Raw genomic sequence first — 20,932 nt, 5'->3', positions numbered from 1 at the left:
TCGATGGTGGGGCAGCCAAAGGCTATGTCGAGATCCCCCAGGTGGAACGTGCGGCTGTGGTGCATCTGTGCCTCAGGCGGCTGCCACCTGGGGGGAATCGGCCATGCTTACTCAACTCAACTCAACTTTATTTATATAGCGCTTTTTACAATTTTCATTGTTAAATGAAAGCAGCCCCCCCCGGCCAGGCAGATAGTGCAAAACAGTATGCAAACGGTGGTGAGGAACCCAAAACTCCCATCGAGAAAAAAAACCTCAGGGGAACCCGGGCCCAACCAGGGGATTCCAGTTCCCCTCTGGCAAAAGCTGCTGCCTCTGCACAAGCTCAACAGTGATTGCACAACAAGGCTTAATAAAATATAAAAATTAAGGATTTAAGATTATCATTAACAATCTAAAAGCATTTTAAATGTTGTAGGAAAAACAAAGTTGTCGCGTCCTTTATCCAGCTCTATCCTCTTAGCTCTTTACAGGTCACCGCTTCCCATTCTCAGCTCTGCCATCAGGTCTGGGCATGAACTGCATCCAAAGTTTAGGCGCTAGATAAGAAAAGGATCTTCCACCTGCACTCGATTTTGAAATTCTAGGTATTACCAACTGACAGGACGCCTGAGAGCGTAATGTACGTTGAGGTCTGTAATACAATAGAAGTTCATTCAAATACTGCGGCGCTAGACCATGTTGGGCTTTATAGGTAATAAGCATGATCTTAAAGTTAATGCGATGCTTTATAGGTAACCAGTGCAAGGTTGACAGAACCGGGGTTATATGTTTATACTTTTTTTGTACGTGTAAGAACTTGAGCTGCCGCGTTTTGAACCAGTTGCAGTTTTTGTAATAGGCCTGCAGGGGAACCACCTAGAAGTGCATTACAGTAATCTAGTCTTGATGTCATGAATGCATGAATTAATTTCTCTGCATCTGACAGTGACAGCATATGACGTAATTTAGATATATTCTTAAGATGGAAAAATGCAATTTTACAGGTGTTGGCGACATGGCTTTCAAATGACAGAGTACTATCGAATACAACACCAAGATTCTTAGCTGATGACGAGGATTTTATGGAGCATCCGTCAATCGTTAAGCAGTATTCTTGGCTGTTACGCATTGCAGTTTTCGGTCCAGTAAGTAGCACTTCTGTTTTGTCCGAGTTTAGTAGTAAAAAACTGTTACTCATCCACATTTTTAAGTCAGCTATGCAATCCTTTATTCGATGAAACTGCTGAGTTTCATTAGGCTTCGCGGAAATATAAAGTTGAGTATCATCAGCATAACAGGGAAAGCTAATTCCGTGTCACTTTATTATATCTCCTAGAGGTAGCATGTATAAAGCGAAGAGCAGAGGCCCCAAGACTGAGCCCTGTGGTACACCGTACTGGACTTGTGATTTGCGGGACACCTCATTGTTTATTGCTACAAATTGAAAACGGTCGGATAAATAAGACTTAAACCATTTCAATGCTATTCCGTTAATGCCGACGTAATTTTCGAGTCTATGTAGAAGTATGCTATGGTCAATGGTGTCACATGCAGCACTGAGGTCTAGCAGCACCAATAATGAAATACAGCCACGGTCAGACGCTAAAAGCAGATCATTTGTAACTCTGATCAAAGCATTCTCTGTACTGTGACTTGCTCGAAATCCAGACTGGAATTCATCATTAATGTCATTCCTTTGGAGGAAGGAGCATAATTGAGTTGAAACTACTTTTTCCGGAACTTTAGATATAAAAGGTAAATTCGATATAGGCCTGTAATTCCCTAGTTCTTTAGGGTCGAGTTTTTTTTTTTTAAAAGAGGCCTTATAACAGCCACCTTAAATGCTTTAGGCACATGTCCTAATGTCAGAGATGAGTTAATAATACTGAGAAGAGGATCTATAATTTCTGGGAGCATTTCTTTCAGTAGTTTTGTAGGTATAGGGTCTAGCATGCATGTTGTTGATTTAGATGATCTTATGATTTTAGACAGTTCATTGTGATCTACTGTAGAAAATAATTGCAATTTCTCCTTAGGGGTGCTGTAGTTAGTTTGTTCAGCGGATTTCACTACAGGTTGCATTGTTATAATTTTTTCTCTTATATCTCGGATTTTACTCGTGAAGTAGTTCATAAATTCATCACTGTTATGCTGATAATCAGAATCTGACGTCGATGACGACTTATTTTTTGTTAATTTAGCCACGGTGTTAAATAAAAACCTAGGGTTGTGATGGTTTTCCTCTATTAGTGTTGAAAAGTAGGCGGATCTAGGCGTTTTTATTGCATTCCTGTAATTTCGAGTACTATCCTTCCATGCTATACGAAATACCTCTAAATTAGTTTTCTTAAAGTTGCGCTCCATTTTCCGGGACGCTTTTTTTAGAGTCCGAGTGTGTTCATTATACCACGGTGTTGGGCTGCTATTTTTAGATTTTTTTAAACGCAGAGGAGCAACTGTGTCTAATATTTCCGAGAAAGTAGTGTTAAAATTTTCAATAGTAGTGTCAAAATCGTCAACGTTTTTACTCATGCTAGATATTTTATACAATTCAGGCAGATTATCGAGAAACGCATCTTTGGTAGTTGAAGTAATCGTTCTACCATATTTGTAACAAGGAGTTTGATTTGCAGCCGTAGGCCATTGAAGCAAACATAATATCAGATAATGATCCGAAATGTCTTCACTCTGCTGAAAGATTTTAACATCGTCCACATTTATACCATAAGAAAGTATTAAATCTAAAGTATGATTACGAAGGTGAGTGGGTCCTGACACATGTTGACTAACGCCCATGGAGTTAAGAGTCTTTGAAGGCCAGTCCCAAGGCATCTGTATCATTGTCTACATGGATATTAAAGTCACCGACAACAAGGACTCTATCTGCTAGGGGTGTGCGATATGACGATATTAGATCGCGAACGATTAAAATGACTCCACTTTTTCGGGAAAATCGTTAAATCGTCCTATATAGTGCTGTTCTATAGAATTCGTCAACATACTTGCGCCATGTAAACAAGCTCGTATACGTTGCTTGTGAATTCAGTAAGATTAAGTGACGCGGTCAGTGAAGATGGAGGGAAAAACGGAGGACTTGGTCCCTAAAAAAAGTTCTCCATCAGTAATAATGAAATGGTTTGGGTTTTCCCCAAATGACACGGCCAAAACAACAGTTATTTGCAAATGTGGCAATGATAAGATTCGAGCGTCGTAAGGCAAAACAACGAACCTTTTTAACCACCTCAAAATAAAGGGACTGAAAGAGTATGCCGACAGTCAAATTATAAAGGGATCCCACGCGAGTAAATCAGGTAGGCTACAACCAAGCATACAGAAACTAAAAGGCTTAAACAACGACTTTACCGAAAGAACCATTTGAGAAAAAAAAAACACGTATCCGTATGACAGAACGAGCAAGCGCTGGAAAGATGTCACTGACGCGGTCGCATTTTACCTGGACAAAGACATGATTCCCATAAAGACTGTGGAAAATGAGGGCTTTAAAAAACTGCTCAAAGTCGTAGATCCACGTTACGAAATACCCAGCCAAAAATATTTATCCTCCACGTCCATTCCACAGCTTCACTCCGAGTGCCGCAACAAGATGAAAAACAAAATTCAAAATGTAAAGTTTTTTGCTAACAGCTGATTTATGGTCTTGCACCTGCATTAAATATTAACTTGATTAAAATATTCTTCATAATATAAATGGTAAAGAGTATATTTTTATATGGGGACTTAGTTTGGCTGTATTGAAGCCCCTTTTAATTTGCAAAATAGTCTTAAAACCAACTTGAAGAAGAACCGCGATAAAATCGTGAATCGTGATCTATCTGGAAAAAATCGTGATTTGATTTTTTTTTCTAGATCGCCCACCCCTAATCTGCGGCCAGTACTAGTCCTGATATGAACCCAACAAAATCTTTAATAAAATCTGTGTGGTGCCCTAGAGGCCTATATACAATAGCTAGAATAAATTTTAAAAATATTTTGTCCTTAGTATTAGGTGTCGATACGTGAAGTACCATGACTTCAAAAGAATTGTATTTAAAATTAGACTTCTGAGAGGTGATAAAAGAATTATTGTAAAGTGCAGCGACACCTCCCCCTCTACCTTTTAGACGAGGCTCGTGTTTATAGTAATAATCTTGGGGAACGGATTCATTTAGAGTAATAAAATCATCTGGCTTTAGCCATGTTTCTGTCAAACAAAGCATGTCTATTTTATGATCGGTTATCAAATCGTTGAAAAAAAGCAGCACCCTGAAAGCAGGGGGGGGCTGCTTTCATTTAACAATGAAAATTGTAAACAAAAAGTGCTTTATTTGAGAGAGATCTAATATTAAGCAATCCGAGTCGTAACAGTTGATTATCTGTATTTTGTTCATGTTTGATATGTTTAACGTTTATTAAATTACTTTCAAGAGGTTTACGCAATATCTTATGCTTGCTAATCCGGGGGACAGACACAGTCTCTATTTTATGTTGTTTGTAAGAAGGGATTATTACATGTAGTATATTTTGTGTATTCTGTAACGCGAGACGGCAAGCAGACAGTTGGTTAAGCCATTCTGTCTCCTTCCTGACCTGGGCCCCAGGTAGTCAGACTTTAGCATTATTAAGACTGTGTGCCAAATTTCTAGAGAGGAGGGAAACCCCATCCCAGGAGGGATGGAGACCATCTCATTTCAACAGGTCAGGTCTGCCCTCAAAACTCTTCCAGTTATTTATAAAATCTATATTATTCTGCAGGCACCACTCAGACAACCAGCCATTTAGTGATGATAATCTGCTATAAATCTCATCACCACGGTAAGCAGTAAGGGGTAAGGGGGCCAGAGAATATTACAGTGTCTGACATCGTTTTTGCGAGCTCACACACCTCTTTAATATTATCTTTAGTGATCTCCGATTGACGGAGTCTAACATCATTTGTGCCGACATGAATAACAATCTTACTGTATTTACGATTAGTCTTAGCCAGCACATTTAAATTTGACTTGATGTCAGGCGCTCTGGCTCCCGGTAAACATTTGACTATGGTGGCTGGTGTCTCTATATTAACGTTCCGGACAATAGAATCACCGATCACTAGGGCACTTTCAGCAGGTTTCTCAGTCGGTGCGTCACTGAGCGGGGCAAACCTGTTCGAGACTTTAATCGGAACGGTTGAGTGATGTTTTGTCCTCCGGCTATGCCGTCTCACCGTCACAAAGTTTCCCAGCTGCAGGGGATCTTCAACCGGAACCGAGCTGTGTGCGCTAACATTGCTCGCATCCGAAGTGTTTTCTACAGTCCTAACACTCTTACTATCCTCAAATATAGATTGGATGCGAGACTCTAATTCTAAGATCTTCTCCGTCAGCCTAACTACTTCCCTGCATTTATCACATGTAAAACCCTCGCCGCTGACAGAGAAGGCTAAGCTAAACATATGACATGATGTGCAAGCAACAACAATAGGAATAGAAGACATAACTCACCGGGTATGAAGTGCAATCCTAACTTACCAAGGTTGCTTGATGAGTCTTAGTATATACACTTAAAAAGAGAAACAGTTAGCACACAAGACAAATAGGGGGAGATGATATTCCACACTGTAAACAGAAGGCAAGCTAACACGCTAATATGCTAGCGGCGTTACGCTTCAATTAATATAAATTTAGAAAATAAAGTTCTAAATAATTCGGCAATGACAATGATAGGTAATTATAGTAAAATACACTAATATTAAGACCAGGAACAAATGTGAGGTGAAGCAAGTGTCAGAGGATACAAACTAGCCGCCGGCAGCAATGCAACAAGAACTTCTCCACACAGCACTCCAATCAGTCTGAACACCCTCCAATACCGTCCAAGGCGTATAGGACTTCGGCATCACTGGTGCCGAAGCCTTGTGATGCCGCGGGGCAGGCTGCCTCCTCTCTCTGCGCCATCCTGCAGGTCCGCCGGGCCAGGGCGTTGAGAGACCTCCACGAGGGTAAGGCCGACCTGGGTATAAGGCAGGATCTCCGTGCTACAACTGACGGCGCTCTACGGGCAACCATGGTGGCAGCACGGGCCCTAGGTCAGACGATGTCCACGATAGTGGTCCAGGAGAGACACCCCCAGCTGAACTTTGCGCAGATGAATGACACCGAGAAAGTCCGCTTTCTTGGTGCATCCGTCTCGAAGGGTGGGTTGTTGGTAACACCGTCGAGGACTGCGCCCAGCAGTTTTTGACGGTGAAGAAGCAGACAGTGGTGATTAGCCACATTTTACCGCGCTGCGACTCGGCCGCCCAGAGGCCTCCGAGATCTTGCGTGATGTCTGCTTCCCGGCAGCCCAGGACCCCTTCGACATCGGCTCCGGTTACTGTGCCCCCACAGGTGCCACCCCAGGGAGAACAACATTGGGCCCGACCTTCACAGCTATGGCTCTAATCGGTCTGTACGGAACGGCTCCTGCCTCATCACCAAAGCCGGGCCCTTTTCAGGGCCTGGCGCCCACTTACTCACAAAGAGTTTTTCTGTTCCCCCTGGGTGTTCCTTCTAGCCGATCACACACTCCACTGGACTGCCCGGCAAACCCGACCTCACGCCCTGGCGAGGCGTAGGGTCGTACACACACGACAGCTGCCTCCACTCTCAAACCGACAGTGCGTGCAGCTGTCCCGCCAGACAGGTAATTAGGCAGAACCAACCTTCTCTCCGGGGTCCCCACCGCGACATGGTTAGCTCTGCCAGTCATCGAACCACCCTCCGTGGGAATGATGAAGCAGACTGTCCCCTTGGACGCCCTGTCACAGTCCCTGGGAGCTCGAGAGCTGCCCACACTGTCTTGGTGGCTAATGAGGACGGTCCGTCTTGGTTACTCGATCCAGTTCGCCAGAGACTCTCCCAAGTTTCGGGGCATCATCTCTCCCTCTGTCAGAGGCAGGGACGCCTACATACTTCGGGTAGAGGTCACCACCCTTCTGGCAAAACAGGCATTGAGTTTGTCTCTCAAAACCAAGATGTTCAGCGGGTTACAGCCCGTACTTCATTGTTCCCAAGACGGCGGGTTGCGCCCCATAGGTCTGCGTACCCTGAACAAAGCACCTTCACAAGCTGCCGTTCAGGATGCCTACGCAGTGGCGCGTCCTGACATCTATCAGGTGTAAGGATTGGTTCGTGGCAATCAACCTGAAGGAGTCCTCCCTTTCGGTCTCCCTGTCTTCACGAAGATCGTGGAAGCCGCCCTTTCTCCCTGAGGCGAGGAAGGTGTGCGGGTACTAAACTATCTCAACGACTGGCCTATCTTGGCACACTCGCGAGATCTGTTATGTACACAAAGGGACCTGGTGCTCCGGCACCTAGATCGATTGGGACTCCAGGTCAACCGAGAGAAGGGCAAGCTCTCCCCAGTGCAGAGTATCCTCTTTCTCGGTATGGAACTCAACTCCGTCACCATATCGGCGCAACTGTGCCGCAGTACGCGCCCAGCCGGTGTTGAACTGCCAGGAACATTTCAGGCAGACAGCGGTCCCCCTGAAACAATTCAGAGACTCCTGGGACACATGGCGTCCTCGCGGGGTAATTCCCCTCGGGTTGATGCACATGAGACCGCTCCAACACTGGCTTCATAGTCGAGTTCCGAGGAGAGCGTGGCACACCGGCAGCAGGCGCATGGTGATGACGCCCTGCTTCCGATGCACCATAACCCCTGGTCTTCCATGACTTTTCGACGGACTAAGGTCCCTCTGGGCAGGTTACAAGGCAAGTCGTGGTGACGACGGACCCATCTACTAGCCGGTAACACGCCTCTAGACAGCGCCTCTTCTCGTCCTGGTGTCTCTCTCAACAAAAAAGATCCACTGAGGTGCTCGATCAGGATTGTGTTGTCCTTCTTGCGAGATTGGAGACTAAAATCTCCCCTCCACACTGAATGTGTATGTAGTCACTCATCATGACTCAGTTGATGGAAAGGTTCTAGGATGACACGACCTGGTCACCAGGTTCCTAAAGTGCGCGAAAGGGCGGAATCCTCCTAATCTCCGCTCCATACCCTCTTGGGACCCTAAAGTGGTCCTGGGGGGCCTCTGGGCCCCCCAAGAGCCCCTCGGAGGTTCCGATCTTCCTCACCGGAGTAAGACGGCCCTCCTGATGGCGCTCGCTTCCTTCAAGAGGGTAGGGGACCTCCGAGCATCCTCTGTGTCCCCGGATTGCCTCGAATTCGGCCCTGGAAACTCTCACGTTATCTTGAGACCCAGGCCCGGATGCGTGCCCAAAAAGTTCCCACTACTCCCTTCCGGGGAAAAGTTGTGAACTTCCTGGCGCTCCCCATCGGTGAGGAAGACCCAATCCGATTTTTTATGTGTCCAGCTCATGCATTGCGCCTCTACTCGGACCGCACAGAAGAACACCTTCGCAAGGGTTAACAACCTTCGCGTAAATCCGGTGTCAGCCCACGTCCTACATGGCGACATTTAGGACTGGCATCTGGTGGGGCGTATCCCTGCGAAAGCACCTTTCCATCCTCCAGTAGGTTGGGTCAGTGTGCTCTCTACCTCTCTTCTTACCCAAACATATGGCTAAGAATAGGTATCTCACCAACCTCCCTTTTTACCCAAATACTGGTAAAGAACAGGCACTCGATCCATCACTAAGCAAGCACCCCCTTAGGCCGGAATAGCATATGAACTATCACAAATAGCTCTAACCGGACCTAGTGCTACCGGACGTCTGTAACACCCCCTCCGTGGGCTGTTCCGTCTGATGTATCCTCGTGAGAATGCTTCCCACTCCTGGTAACCCATGAGCTTCCCCAGGTGGACCTCCACCTCGCGGTTAACTACTCAGTCCGCACGTTCCATGCGTTCTCCAAGGACTAGACCATACCTATATCCACCATATTCTCCCCACGGGTAGGAGGTGGCCTCTGCAGCGCATCCCTAATTAAGGAAGTTGCGCTTACCAGGTGTAAACCCGATCCGGATGGCCTCTTGCCAGTAGAGAGCTAAGGCCTCCGTTTGTGAAAGGTTACCGGTCAGGACTGTACCCATCTTTCTCCAAGAAAGCTCTGGAACCCCCCGACCACCACATTGGAAGGTTACAGTTTCGCGAAAGCATCGATCTGACACGCCCAAGCCTGTTACCGTCGCTTCGCTAGAGATTGTGATACAATACAGCGTTGTGGCGTTTTCCATAGGCAACCCCATCTGTCGTTCTCGACACAACGTTGAGAGACCGACAGAAAGGGAATGTCTTGGTTACGTATTTAACCTCAGTTCCCTGATGGAGGGAACGAGACGTTGTGTCCCTTATGCCACAAACACGTATCGTATTCTGCTGCGGTCATGAGAGGCTCTCAGGCTCTTCAGAACAAGAGGTAAATGAATGCTGCACGCCGGCTTCGTTTTATACCGGACATCCGGGGGCGGAGACCGGCATGCAAATTTAATTCGCCAAATTTCATTGGCCTTTTCTATAGTAGTCAGAGTTGATTTGTTCTCAAGGGCGAACCCCATCTGTCGTTCTCGACACAACGTCTCGTTCCCTCCATCAGGGAACTGAGGTTACATACGTAAACAAGACGTTTTTGGGAGAAACGTGTATCATTGGATACAGCTCAGTCACACCAGCAGTTATTAGGCCACTGGCTGTTTGTGTTTACCTTTCTATTTTTTTACTACTTTATACATACTATTTTTTATTTATAATAGGTTAAGCATTATCAATTAGAGTTGTGAAGTATTTCTATTCATATAAATACTTTTAGTATTTAAGCAAATACAAGTACAGATATTTACACAATTTACAAACAAGAAAAATCCTTATGGAACTGACTGTTAATTTCATGCATTATTATCGACCAGGTCATAAACGTGAAAGCACTAACGCATTACAAACATTACCATATGCTTTTTTGGTCAAGTCAAGTCTCGAAGATACTCTGTGGTGATTCAACCATCAGAAAAACGGGGAAAATGCATGAGTGAAATTGTCTGTGAAAAGTCCACGAGAGAATAAAATACAGTAGACATAAGTAGCTAGACATTAATAACAATGGGTCAGATGTGCATATGATTATTTTGTGTTTGATAATAAACTATATTCCATAATTTTTGCATTTCTTTGCAATATTTGTATTTTCCTTAAAAATACCCCTAACAACCTTATCCAAATTCCCTACATTAGCTCCTAAGGTTTTAGGTCAGCCCCTGATAGTTTTATATCCTAGATACACCCCTGCATTTAGTGCAGATCATGATTTCTATTTATGGCTGCTAATATCGCCCTCTTTTATCACTATATGATGGTATCAGGTGTAACTAACATCTTTTTCTTCTTTATTTGAAGGTTGTGTATTAAATGAAGAAAATTTCTCAATGAAATGCAGAAAGCACAAGGTATGTGGAATATTTCCTTTTTAGACAGTGAAATTACAGAAATGCAATGACATAAATGTTATATAATTATATGGATATAAAATTGTCTTATTTTACATAATAATTTCAAATATAATTTAATTTTTTTATAATATTTTATATATGTATATATATATATATATATTAGGGCTGTCAACCATGCGGAAAAAATATTTAACACAATTAACGCATTATCCTTTGTCTAGCGTTACATTATATAAACTCTCTCTTATTCATGTAAAGCCCTTAAAACCACTCAAGCGCAATTTAAAACAGTTGCTTTGACGCGTTCAGTATAGACAGACAGTTTCTACCTGGGGGACGTGGAAAAAGGCAACGTGGAAAAAGGCACAGTCTGCGTCAGTAAAGGCTGCTTCAATAAATCTCTGTCTTCCGTGCTTTGGTGACACAATAAACACACAAGATTATGCCTGAAAGCCTGTTTTTGTCTAGCATTTTCGTAAGCACAGAGTTTTTAACGTGTTAAATTATATATCAGATCTGCGTAGAGAGACAGCTCTTAAAGGGGCAGCATTCTTAATCCTGGCACTGTGACTCCAGTCACTAATATTAATCAAAGAAAAAAAAGAAAAACCTACCCACATCTAAAGGGTGCTAAAAAAAGAACAAATAAAGATAGAAGAATATGGTTTCTTTGGTTTAAAAGTTATTAAATTAATTACATAAAATGTACTGTGAGCTGGCGGGAAAAGAGTTAAGTGTGAAATTATTAGAATGTAAAAGTATATTTAAAAACATTAAGTGAAATATTTTTTTTGTGTCGATTGATTGCACTAATAAATTTATATATACTGTATAAACACCTTAATGGGATGGACAATTTTGTCATTTTTTACTCCCCTACTCTTACTCTACTCCCCCGACCTCTCAGCGTCTTCAGAATACAAATAAAGATATGTGTGAATAGAGAGAAAAAGTCTGCCCTTTCGAAAAAACTAGTTAATAAGGTCATTGTCACAAATTTGCTTACATTTGATTAAATGGAATAGATGTAATAGATGACAAAAAAAATCTAAATTATTTGGTTTCTAAATCCTGATATCGCAGGAATCTTTAACTTTTTTTACAAGGCAGATAATTCATATGAATTTGTACAATGTGTATTGTAGAAAAACATACAATTATTAGAAAAACATATAATACTGAAGTCCCTCCCATAAATCCTAACATTACTCGTGCGAAAGCAAATCATGTAATGCATGACTTGAACTGAATAACGACAAAAGGCAGTTAAATAGAGCCTCGAAAGCATCCCTGGCTTGATAAAATGCCAAGAGTACAATTTTCAAAAGTTGCTGCGAGATAACAGTTTGAAATTTTCTTCATCAATCAAGAAACACGGGACGTGATGGTAAACTGTCCATTGTGCCAATGGGTGGTATGTACATGAGGTTTGACTTGATGTTGAGAGTGGCCTGAGAGCTGTATCTCAGACTTGGGAAAGCTGTACATTTGGTACATATCATCAGTAGTGTACTTTTGAATCAGGGGTTGTTTCGGCCTTTCAACACAAGACACCCACATCAAAGATGGCCAGCAACAGAGCTTGTGTCCCATGCCCAATCATGAGAATTGCCTGGTTGTTGAAATGGTGCAGCCCACGGGACTATGCCATGCATGGGGCATCCTCTTCCCCGAGTCAAGCCTAAAGCTGACTGCATACATTGTTCACCCTCCTCCTGGAGGGCTGTAACCTGGGTTCTCAAGTGGTAGGTGTTAGTGAGTGGGTCATGTTGACGCTCTTTGAGCCCAGCAAGGGTCCTCGCGCTTAATCCATATCCACTTGCTGCTTCATTCGGCTATTTCAGAGACTGATCTAATGTCTGTCGCAGAGCCTGTCCATGTATGCCAAGGTCTTTCAGCAGTCTGATGGTGAATGAAGCCACAAAATCTCTGCATCCCACTTCAACCGGATAGACTTTAGCTTTCGAACCTCGTTGTTGAGCGTCTGCTGCCAGTTCTGCTGTCAGTTTCTTCTTTTTTGGAAATTGGAGCACATCACAGGTGGCTCTGAAGATGAAGCTGATGTTGCTTGCCTCGATTTCCCAGAGCTCCCTCCAGCTGAGCTTTCTTCTCTCCAGGTCTTCCCACCTCATCCATTGTCCCTGCTTTGCAAGAGAGACACCCTTTGCGCTTCTCTCTGCCTCATCCTGACGGCGCACCACCTCGACCACGATTTTCCTCCTCTCTGATGTTGAGGCCTTACGCCAAGTTGCTGTAAGGCCAAAGCCTCCTCTTCCCAACTGGACGTGCCCTACAATGTCACTGTGCCTCAGGGCTTACGTAGGTTGCTGCATTGCGTCGGATGGTGTCTATTTCCGTCCAGTTAAAAGGGTTGGAACAGCATACAGATGGTCTGGTCTCTGGAGTCCTTCGACGCTTGGATCTGGTGCCAGATCATACCGGAATGCTCCAAGCAACCAGAGAACCTAGGAATGCCAGCCTACTGTACGGATGTATCAATGTACCCGTTCTTCTCCAGGTAGGTGGACAACCTCCGTGCAATCATTGACTTATGTCTGTCGCGTCCTTCTCCTTGGGAATTAGCAGCCCTTCGCCACGCCTTAGGTATTATTCCCTATTCCCTTTCCAGCTTTTCCTCTGCTGTGCCCACTTGTTGTTCCAGGATTTTCTAGGTCGTTGTTGACTATGTCCCACTCCATCTTTTCAACAGCTTTGGTCCACTTCACACACGGTCTGTGCCCTTTGATCCTTTCCTCCTTAGGAGGTCTCTGTGGTTGGGTGCGTTCCTCCACCGGCATTTCTGAGCTTATATTATCCTCCTCAGTGACAGGGGTGCTGATACTCCAAAATTTGGTTTTTATTCCGTCGCAGTGCTTAAATCGACTGACTTCACTGGTTGCTTCGTAAGAATAAATTTACATTTGTGCTAACAGTCATCTAAACTATGGATATTCTCAAATATGACTAAATTAATATTCATATTAAGTGACTCAGTTTTGTGTCTTTTATAAATGTCTAATTTTCTGTTCGTTTTCATTAGAATAAATTCATCAAATGAGAATGAGGATGTTATGCCAGGTCTGTGCACATTTTCACAAAACATATGAAACTGACTGAATGCATGCATACTAAAATTGAATTTAGACTTTTATGAAATAAAACATATGTGTCATTATAGAGTGATGTTGATCTCTTCAGCTCCATTGGCGTCTTCCTGTGAGTATGCCAGTCTTCACAAGACCTTCAGAATCTCTCTGTTGACAGAAAAGTCTCTACAGAATGCCAACACCCATTTACCTTAATGGTTTTTCTATTGCACTGTTCCTCACATCTGTCGCTGTCACACAAATGGCACTTTGTAAGTCTCGTACTATTAATATTGTATTGCGAAATTGTGATATTTGGGGTGAATTGCACATTTAGGGCTTAAAGCAAAAGACAAATCCTCTAAACCTACAGCACAAAGTCAGTGTCCTAGTTGTATTTGGTAGTTTTTTTTTATTATTTTGTTGCAAATTATAATTATGAGATCATATTGTTCACTGTTAATTTATGAAAAGAATGAACTGGATTTTAATATATCTTAAGTCCTTGATGTCATAATGGGACACAGCAGATTGATTGAAGGAGCTGAAGTGAAGGACAGGAAATGACAAATATGTGTATGTTTTTCTTCCAAGAAAGTTATAGAACCCGTGTATATTTAGGTACATTAAAGCACTTTGTAAGGGCACCAGAAGTATAAATTTTTCCTTTCCGAAAATGAGTTTTGACTTTATAGAATTCACATGCCGGTAAAATTTCTGTTAGACATCCCTACAGTATAAACACACCAAGATTGAAGCCCAAGATTCATTTTGTACAAGTGTTAACCTAAAGTAGTTATGTTCATTTACATCAAATGTATAATAATAAAAATGTTGCATCTAGTTGCATACTAAATATTAGTGTTATAGTTAAACTGAATTTTGATTTGGGTTACTAACTTCTTTTAAACCACACAGTGGTGTGGATTTTGTTGTTGGTTCTATGCACTTAATGCAGTTTCTTAATTCTTATACATGTTATAGGCACACTCGGATTAGGTACTAAAAGCCATTTGCAATAAATGGGCTTTTTTCTGTACGTTCCCTCTGTAGGCAAGTCGTCATCAATTTTAAACAAGGAAGTTTTCATTTGATTGAAAATATTAACATTTAGCACTTTTGTATGAGCAGTAATATCCTGCTCATCCTATGGTAGTATATACTATAAAGCAAAGAGAGCTGGGTTGTTGAGTTAAGAAAATCTTTTGATTTTGAAGCGTCCTTGAACAAAAGCATATCATTCAACATTTCTGTGTTCAAGATGTATTAATGTGGATTTTTTTAAAGCATAATTCTGTTTTCCAAAGATTGTCTTTCTGTGTGTTTTGACTTAGCTGCCTTGCAAATTGAATTTAATGACATTCGAAGATTCATTGTGGGAATGTTGTGATGCATCAAACAGTCATTGGTTGTGTCCACGGCTATTTAAATGTCAATTGTGCTAAATTTAGGACTGACGTGAAATCTGTGTCATTTACGACCTGATGCACATTGGCAGCTGATGATGTGTGGGGATGGGCAAATCACACAATGTCTGACATCTCTTGTTTTGTGTATCTATGTGTGCCATACTTAGTTCCCGATTGTATCTGTTAAAATTTTGAGTACATGTCAATTCTTTTCTGTGAACGCATCTTACTATCAAAACAAATGTACCAAAAATATTTTTTTTGTTTTTCCTTTCAAATGTTATGTAATCTCAGGGCTGAGACGGGTTGTTTTTCCATTGTTTTTGACATTCTTACCCCAAAAATGATTTATCCATAACTGACTTCGCCCAGTTGGTCAGTGTAATAAATTGCCTTGTTTTTTTTGCCTAGCAAACTGTTGGTCTCGCACTCATTGTTTGCTAATTCAGTGTTGTTCTCTTGCTAAATGAGGCATACTGGGGTTAGTTGTCACAAGGCAATATGTCATAAGGGCTTTATCAAGTAAGGTGGTGATTCGACTAATTACACAAATGTGTTTTCTCATGCAGTGGTTATGTTTGCTTTAAAGGAACACTCCACTTTTCTGAAAATATGCTCATTCTCCAACTCCCCCAGAGTTAATAAGTCGAGTTTTACTGTTTTGGAGTCTATTCAGAATCAGCCGATCTCCGGGTCTGGCGATAGCACTTTAAGCATGCTACTGGTCTAATTGGATTCAATTATCTATGCTAAAAGTGCTATTGCCAGACCCGGAGATTGGCTAAATAGACTCCAAAATGGTAAAACTCATATTATTAACTCTGGGGGAGTTGGAGAATGAGCCTATTTCCAAAAAAAGTGGAGCGTTTCCTTAAAACCATTTTTGATTAAACAAAATTAAAATTAAACTTTAATTTACCCTCTTTCATATTTTTAATAGTGTACTTTTTCATAAGTTGTTTAGTAAATAAGACAATGAACTCAGGAACATGATATAAGAAAGGGCCACACCCCACGCCTAGTACTCCATGTTTGATTTTCCTAACTGGAAATGTTCAGTATGTGTTTTTGTAAAGGGTAACTTACATGACTATGCAAAATATCACCCAAGTGTGGCCTACAACATGGTGTCTGTGGACAGCCTATGTGAAGCCCACCTAGCCAATTTTTCTCATGAAAATGAGTTAGGTTTACTTTTCATATAACAGTAATGCATGTAATGTAAATAAAAAAATAAGTGTAATGTGATTTACCAAATTAAAATTTTCATTTTTCTTAATTGATTGTTTACTTTAAATCATTTAAAATGGTTTTGAGAAATGAATTATTCCAATTACATAAGATAAGAATTAGAAGCTAAAGATATCACACTATATTTTTAGTGCATTTAACAAGTAGCCATCTAGATTTGATCCCTTCAGGTATAGCCCACATTTTCAAAAAGGTTAGACACCATTGACTTAAATTAAGGATACAATTTTTTAATATTTACTGGATTATATAGTGTGACAAATAGCCTAGTCGCTCAAATGTTGTAGAAAGTGTTTTTGATGGCATTTTAAATCATCTCACCATGTTTATTTATCATAAGATTGGGATAGTTCAGCAGTTCATTTAGATTTGTCAATGGAGTATTCCTTTATAATGTTACATGAAACAATGGCTTTTAAATTATGTTTACACAACATAAGATTTTACACTTGTAAACTGCAAATCACAGGAAAGAAATATTACCAAAACCAGTCATTCAGCCCTTAGAAACATGCACACTTTTGGTCAAGATTTATTTCTGAATAAATCCAAATTTAGAGGAAGACAGTTGTATTGCAAAGACAGGAGTTGGATGAGTTTAAGAGTTTGTTTCAAGATGACTGATAGCCAATCAAATACCACCACAAACCAAAAGCTTGAGCACAACCAGCAGAACAACATTCAAGTAATTGAACAAATCCTCTTTGTCCACCTTTCATGTTACTGAAGATTAGAATGTAAATACTGCTGTAAACATTTCATATCTAATCTGATGGTCAAGAAAGCATAAATGCACTAATGCCAGCAGAGTTCCTAAATGTCTCCTACATGTAAAAACAGGATTTTATGCTGATCTCTTGTAGACCAGTGGACCAGATTTGAAGCAAAGTGACATTGCAATATCTATAGAACAAATTCAAACACACGTAGAAAGATCATGCAAAAATGTACACAAAAATAAAACACAAATACATAATTCTAATGAAAACCAGTTTGTTTTTCTTCAAGGCATTAACTTAACTTAATTTCTCAGAAAGGCTCAAGTCTGCCCTCTACAGTTCTTTAAACCTCTCCCGAATAGTCGGTACAGTACTGCCTTTTCCAGGTAGTTCAGTGAGAAATAACCACAACAACAGCACACAAAAACGACACAACACAACTAACAATTATTCATCTGGCTCGATGTTTAGCCCTAAGTCATCTACTACAATTTCACTCTGACACATTATGCAAAAAATTCTGACAGAAAGAATTTCACATTACAACAGTTTTCACATATCTTAAATGTTTTTTCTTCAATAAATTGTTTTTGCAATCATGCAATTATTGGAATGTGATTGTGCACATCTACTGTCTTTAGAGTTTGTTTTTAAACCAATGTAGAAAAAAAACAAAGACTTTAAAGGGGGAAGGGATCTGAACCAGATCACTGTTTTTGCAACAGAAAGTTCACAACGAAGAAAAACGTCAAACCACAGCTCTTTTAGAAAAGATAAAGAAACCAAACATCAGTTTTTTTCAATGTTGCTATCTTAACACTATTTCAAGGACAAACTAGTATTCAAATTATAGTGCAGATAAATACAAATTGAATTTAGCGCGACCGTGTCACCAAGTACTAAAATAAATAAATGCAAACATCCTCAACTACTTTAAAACTGAAAAAAATATATTTCTCAATACTAAGAATCCTGATAAATGAAGAAATTCAAACAACAGTCTACAGGTCAGAATTAGATACACTTGAAGTAGGCCTACATGCAAAACCCATGACATGACCGAAACATGTCACAACCTCCTCAGGTTTTTTGCATGTACTGAACATTCCAGTATATAAAACGAAATATTACATTATACACTCAAACTATCGCACAAACACACACTCACATGGTACCTCGGAGATCATAACATCAAACATTTTAAGTCCTCCTGAATTGTGTTTCTTGGTCACAAAAATAATTTTCAACATCTTCCTCGTTAGAACGTAGATCACCGTTAGCGCTCCTCATTTTTTGCTTCATGTATTGCTTTAGAAAAGTTTCAGGAAGCCCTAATACATTTTCCCTCAAACTGTCCGAACTGGTTTCAAGCTTATAAATCTTCATCTCAATCCACTCTTTTATTGGTGAATTGCTTATCCATGAGTAACAAAGTACAACCTGCCCAGTATTTTGTACGCAGAAGTGCATATATATCTGTCAGGAATGTTAAACAAAGATGCACAGCTAAAGGCCGCTCTCAACTCAACGAACTCTGAAGAATCAAATACTGATTATACAAAGCTTCTCTTCATTCACTGTGAATGAATGCCACTACATGAATCTGCGAAATCCTTCTAGAAGATGTGCAAAAGTTTTATTCACATGTGAGTGTGTCTGGTTTTGTAAATATGTGAAACTGTGAATTAACTTGTGCGGTTTAAGCTAAACGCAGATCTCTATAGGAGTGGTGACCAATAGGCGGCTGCTAGGAGGGCTGTCTCTGGCCGAACGCTCGTAGCTGTTGGTGGAAGACACTGAGCTGTTGGTAGACACGGAGGTGAAGTGGTGAGCGATGGTTGTGGCGGGTTCCACGCCGTTGCTCTTGACCGCCGGAGACAGCGTCTGCTGTTTCATCCGGTCCACGAGTAGCTCCTCTTCCTCAGACGAAGAGTTCATCACAGCCTGATGGTGACTTCCACCACCCTGCCCATCCAGCATCCAGCGGTGGCCAAAATGAGCAAACACCTCTTTGACGGAGCAGCGCCTTTCCTGCTCCAGTGACAAAAGCTTTCGGAACATCCGCAAGGCTTCGTCTGTGAAGCGGCGCCATTGCGACGGTACCATGCCTGTCCTCCTCCTCTGCCAGCGCACAAACTCTTCATAGAAGTTGTCGGAGGGCATGGCTTTTTCCCAGGGGAAGTTTCCGGTGAGCATGCAGAAGAGCAGAACACCGAAGGCCCACACGTCCGTGCTATAGTCCACCCAGAAGCCCTCGTGCTTGGACGTGTCGCAGAGCTCGGGGGCCGTGTAGGGGATCGTTCCGCTCACGCGTTTCACCGGAGAGCCGGCTCGCCTGGTCATGCCAAAGTCTGACAGCTTGACCTTGCGGCATTCCTTATCGAAGATCAAGATGTTCTCGGGCTTGATGTCTCTGTGCACTAGCTTTTTTGAATGGAGATAGTCCAATGCGATGGCCACTTGATGGACACATCGCTTAGCCACAGGTTCGGGAAGCCCCGCCTAACAATAAAAAGGTAAACATGTTATACTGGCAGGAATGTCACTACTGTATATGCCAGTGTTGACAATAACTTCGATATTAAACGATATTAAAAAAACATTATTACTGATTACGTGTTCATTATACTCGTATGATAATACTGTGAATTATTTAGCACCCAATGGTTACAAACTCTATCATTGCCTCCCTTCACTAATTTTTTGAGTGTGATTCATTGGCCAAAAAAAGAGAAAGCTCAAAATAAACTAAATTAAAGACGAATTTGACTGAGTTCATTATTTACTGAAATACAATTGTAATAGATATTGTGATAAAATTGTAATTGTGAATTATTTTACCCAACCATGTAGTGAAAGTTTGATTTAAAAAACATTCCTGTTCACTGAAATAAAATCAAATGTGGACCTAAAAATAATTGCAAATACTTAACTGAGGTAATCATTTTAATGTGGCCTCAAAAATAAACTGATTTTTTTTAAAGCACTACAATTATAATAATAATTAAAATGTATTAATCTTATATAGCAACATAAAAAATAAATAGATTATAAAATGACCAAAGCACATACCAAAATTGCTAAATTAACATGAAAACTAAAAATCTAAAAAAAAATCTAATTTAAAATATCAATAAAACTAAAATAAAAACTATAATAACTTGAGCGCCCCATTACATATTGGTGCCGTCCTTCTATCTCCATATTTCGTGATTTCTTTTGCCATAAATCATTATTATTAGTCACCTCTTATGTTTATCACGAGTTTTGCAAATTTTGAACTAATAAAAAGCACTAAAAAGTTCTTGTCAACTTTAACAAAACAATATTTATTCTTTTAAAAAGTACAGTGATGAAAATTTTGACATATGAGGTTTTGGAAGGACAGCAACAATAAACTATGTGCTATATGACGTAATATTAGTACCTGCGGAGGAATGATGTCAAATAGGTCACCAGAGGGCGCATACTCCTGTACAAACACATAGTACTCCTCTGTTTCAAATGCAATACCAAACATGTTGATTATAAAGGGACATGGAGACAGGTAAAGAGAGATGCTGTACTCTCTGAGGAAACTCTTCAGCTTGGTGGTTTTCTTCTTTAGAAATTTCAGAGCCATCCGGGTGCCTATGAGTTTAAAAAATAACCAGAAATGTCATACAGACATGAGTTTAAATATTATAAATTATACATTTCTGACATCACCTGGTAACACTTTACAAGAAGGTTGTATTTGTTAGTAACTGTATTAGCTAACATGAACTAACGATGGGAAATATAGCATTTATATCTTTATTAATGTTATTTAACATCAATAAGATTGTTGTGTTAGATTATGGTGCATGAAAATGGAGCTGTACCTCTGATCTTGTGGATGACAAGGTCCACCTTCCCATAAGTGCCCTTCCCAAGCTCTCGTATGACCTCATAGTACTTGCTGACCTCCACTTTCTCCAGGTTTTGAGCTGCAAAGAGCTGCAGTTCCTCCAAGATGTCGACGGACACACGCGGCATGATGGGAGAGGAGCTCATTCTTGCGGGGGACAGGAGCGAACACAGCTGCTGACAACCGTTTGGTATTACTGTAATCAAAAACAACAAACTGAGTCA

At 41.0% G+C, this 20,932-nt stretch overlaps 2 protein-coding genes across 6 annotated transcripts in view; one reads left to right on the top strand and one right to left on the bottom strand.

Moving 5' to 3' along the window:
* The window catches only part of si:dkey-94l16.4 (transcription factor 20), a 47,907-nt gene that overhangs the window by 9,313 nt on the left and 17,662 nt on the right, over positions 1–20,932 (top strand). For 2 of the 5 annotated variants that reach the window (XM_056770605.1, XM_056770603.1), the window contains exon 4: positions 10,302–10,351. In XM_056770605.1, coding sequence (XP_056626583.1) covers positions 10,302–10,351 — 50 coding nt within the window. Of the gene's footprint in view, positions 1–986; positions 1,139–10,301; positions 10,352–13,394; positions 13,433–13,532; positions 15,599–20,932 lie in introns of those variants that run through there. The other 3 variants (XM_056770606.1, XM_056770604.1, XM_056770607.1) reach the window with 3 other exon arrangements.
* Positions 16,617–20,854, bottom strand: bsk146 (brain specific kinase 146). Its single transcript, XM_056770608.1, has 3 exons — positions 20,683–20,854; positions 20,247–20,449; positions 16,617–19,321 (listed from the first exon to the last, which is right to left on the bottom strand). Exons 1-3 carry the CDS (start codon positions 20,852–20,854, stop codon positions 18,524–18,526), a joined length of 1,173 nt encoding a protein of 390 aa, XP_056626586.1. The 3' UTR covers positions 16,617–18,523.

Source organism: Triplophysa dalaica, chromosome 17 (genome assembly GCF_015846415.1).
Source record: "Triplophysa dalaica isolate WHDGS20190420 chromosome 17, ASM1584641v1, whole genome shotgun sequence".
NCBI lineage: Eukaryota > Metazoa > Chordata > Actinopteri > Cypriniformes > Nemacheilidae > Triplophysa > Triplophysa dalaica.
The sequence above is the reverse complement of the archived record's forward strand: the minus strand, read 5'-3'. Positions and strand labels throughout refer to the sequence as shown.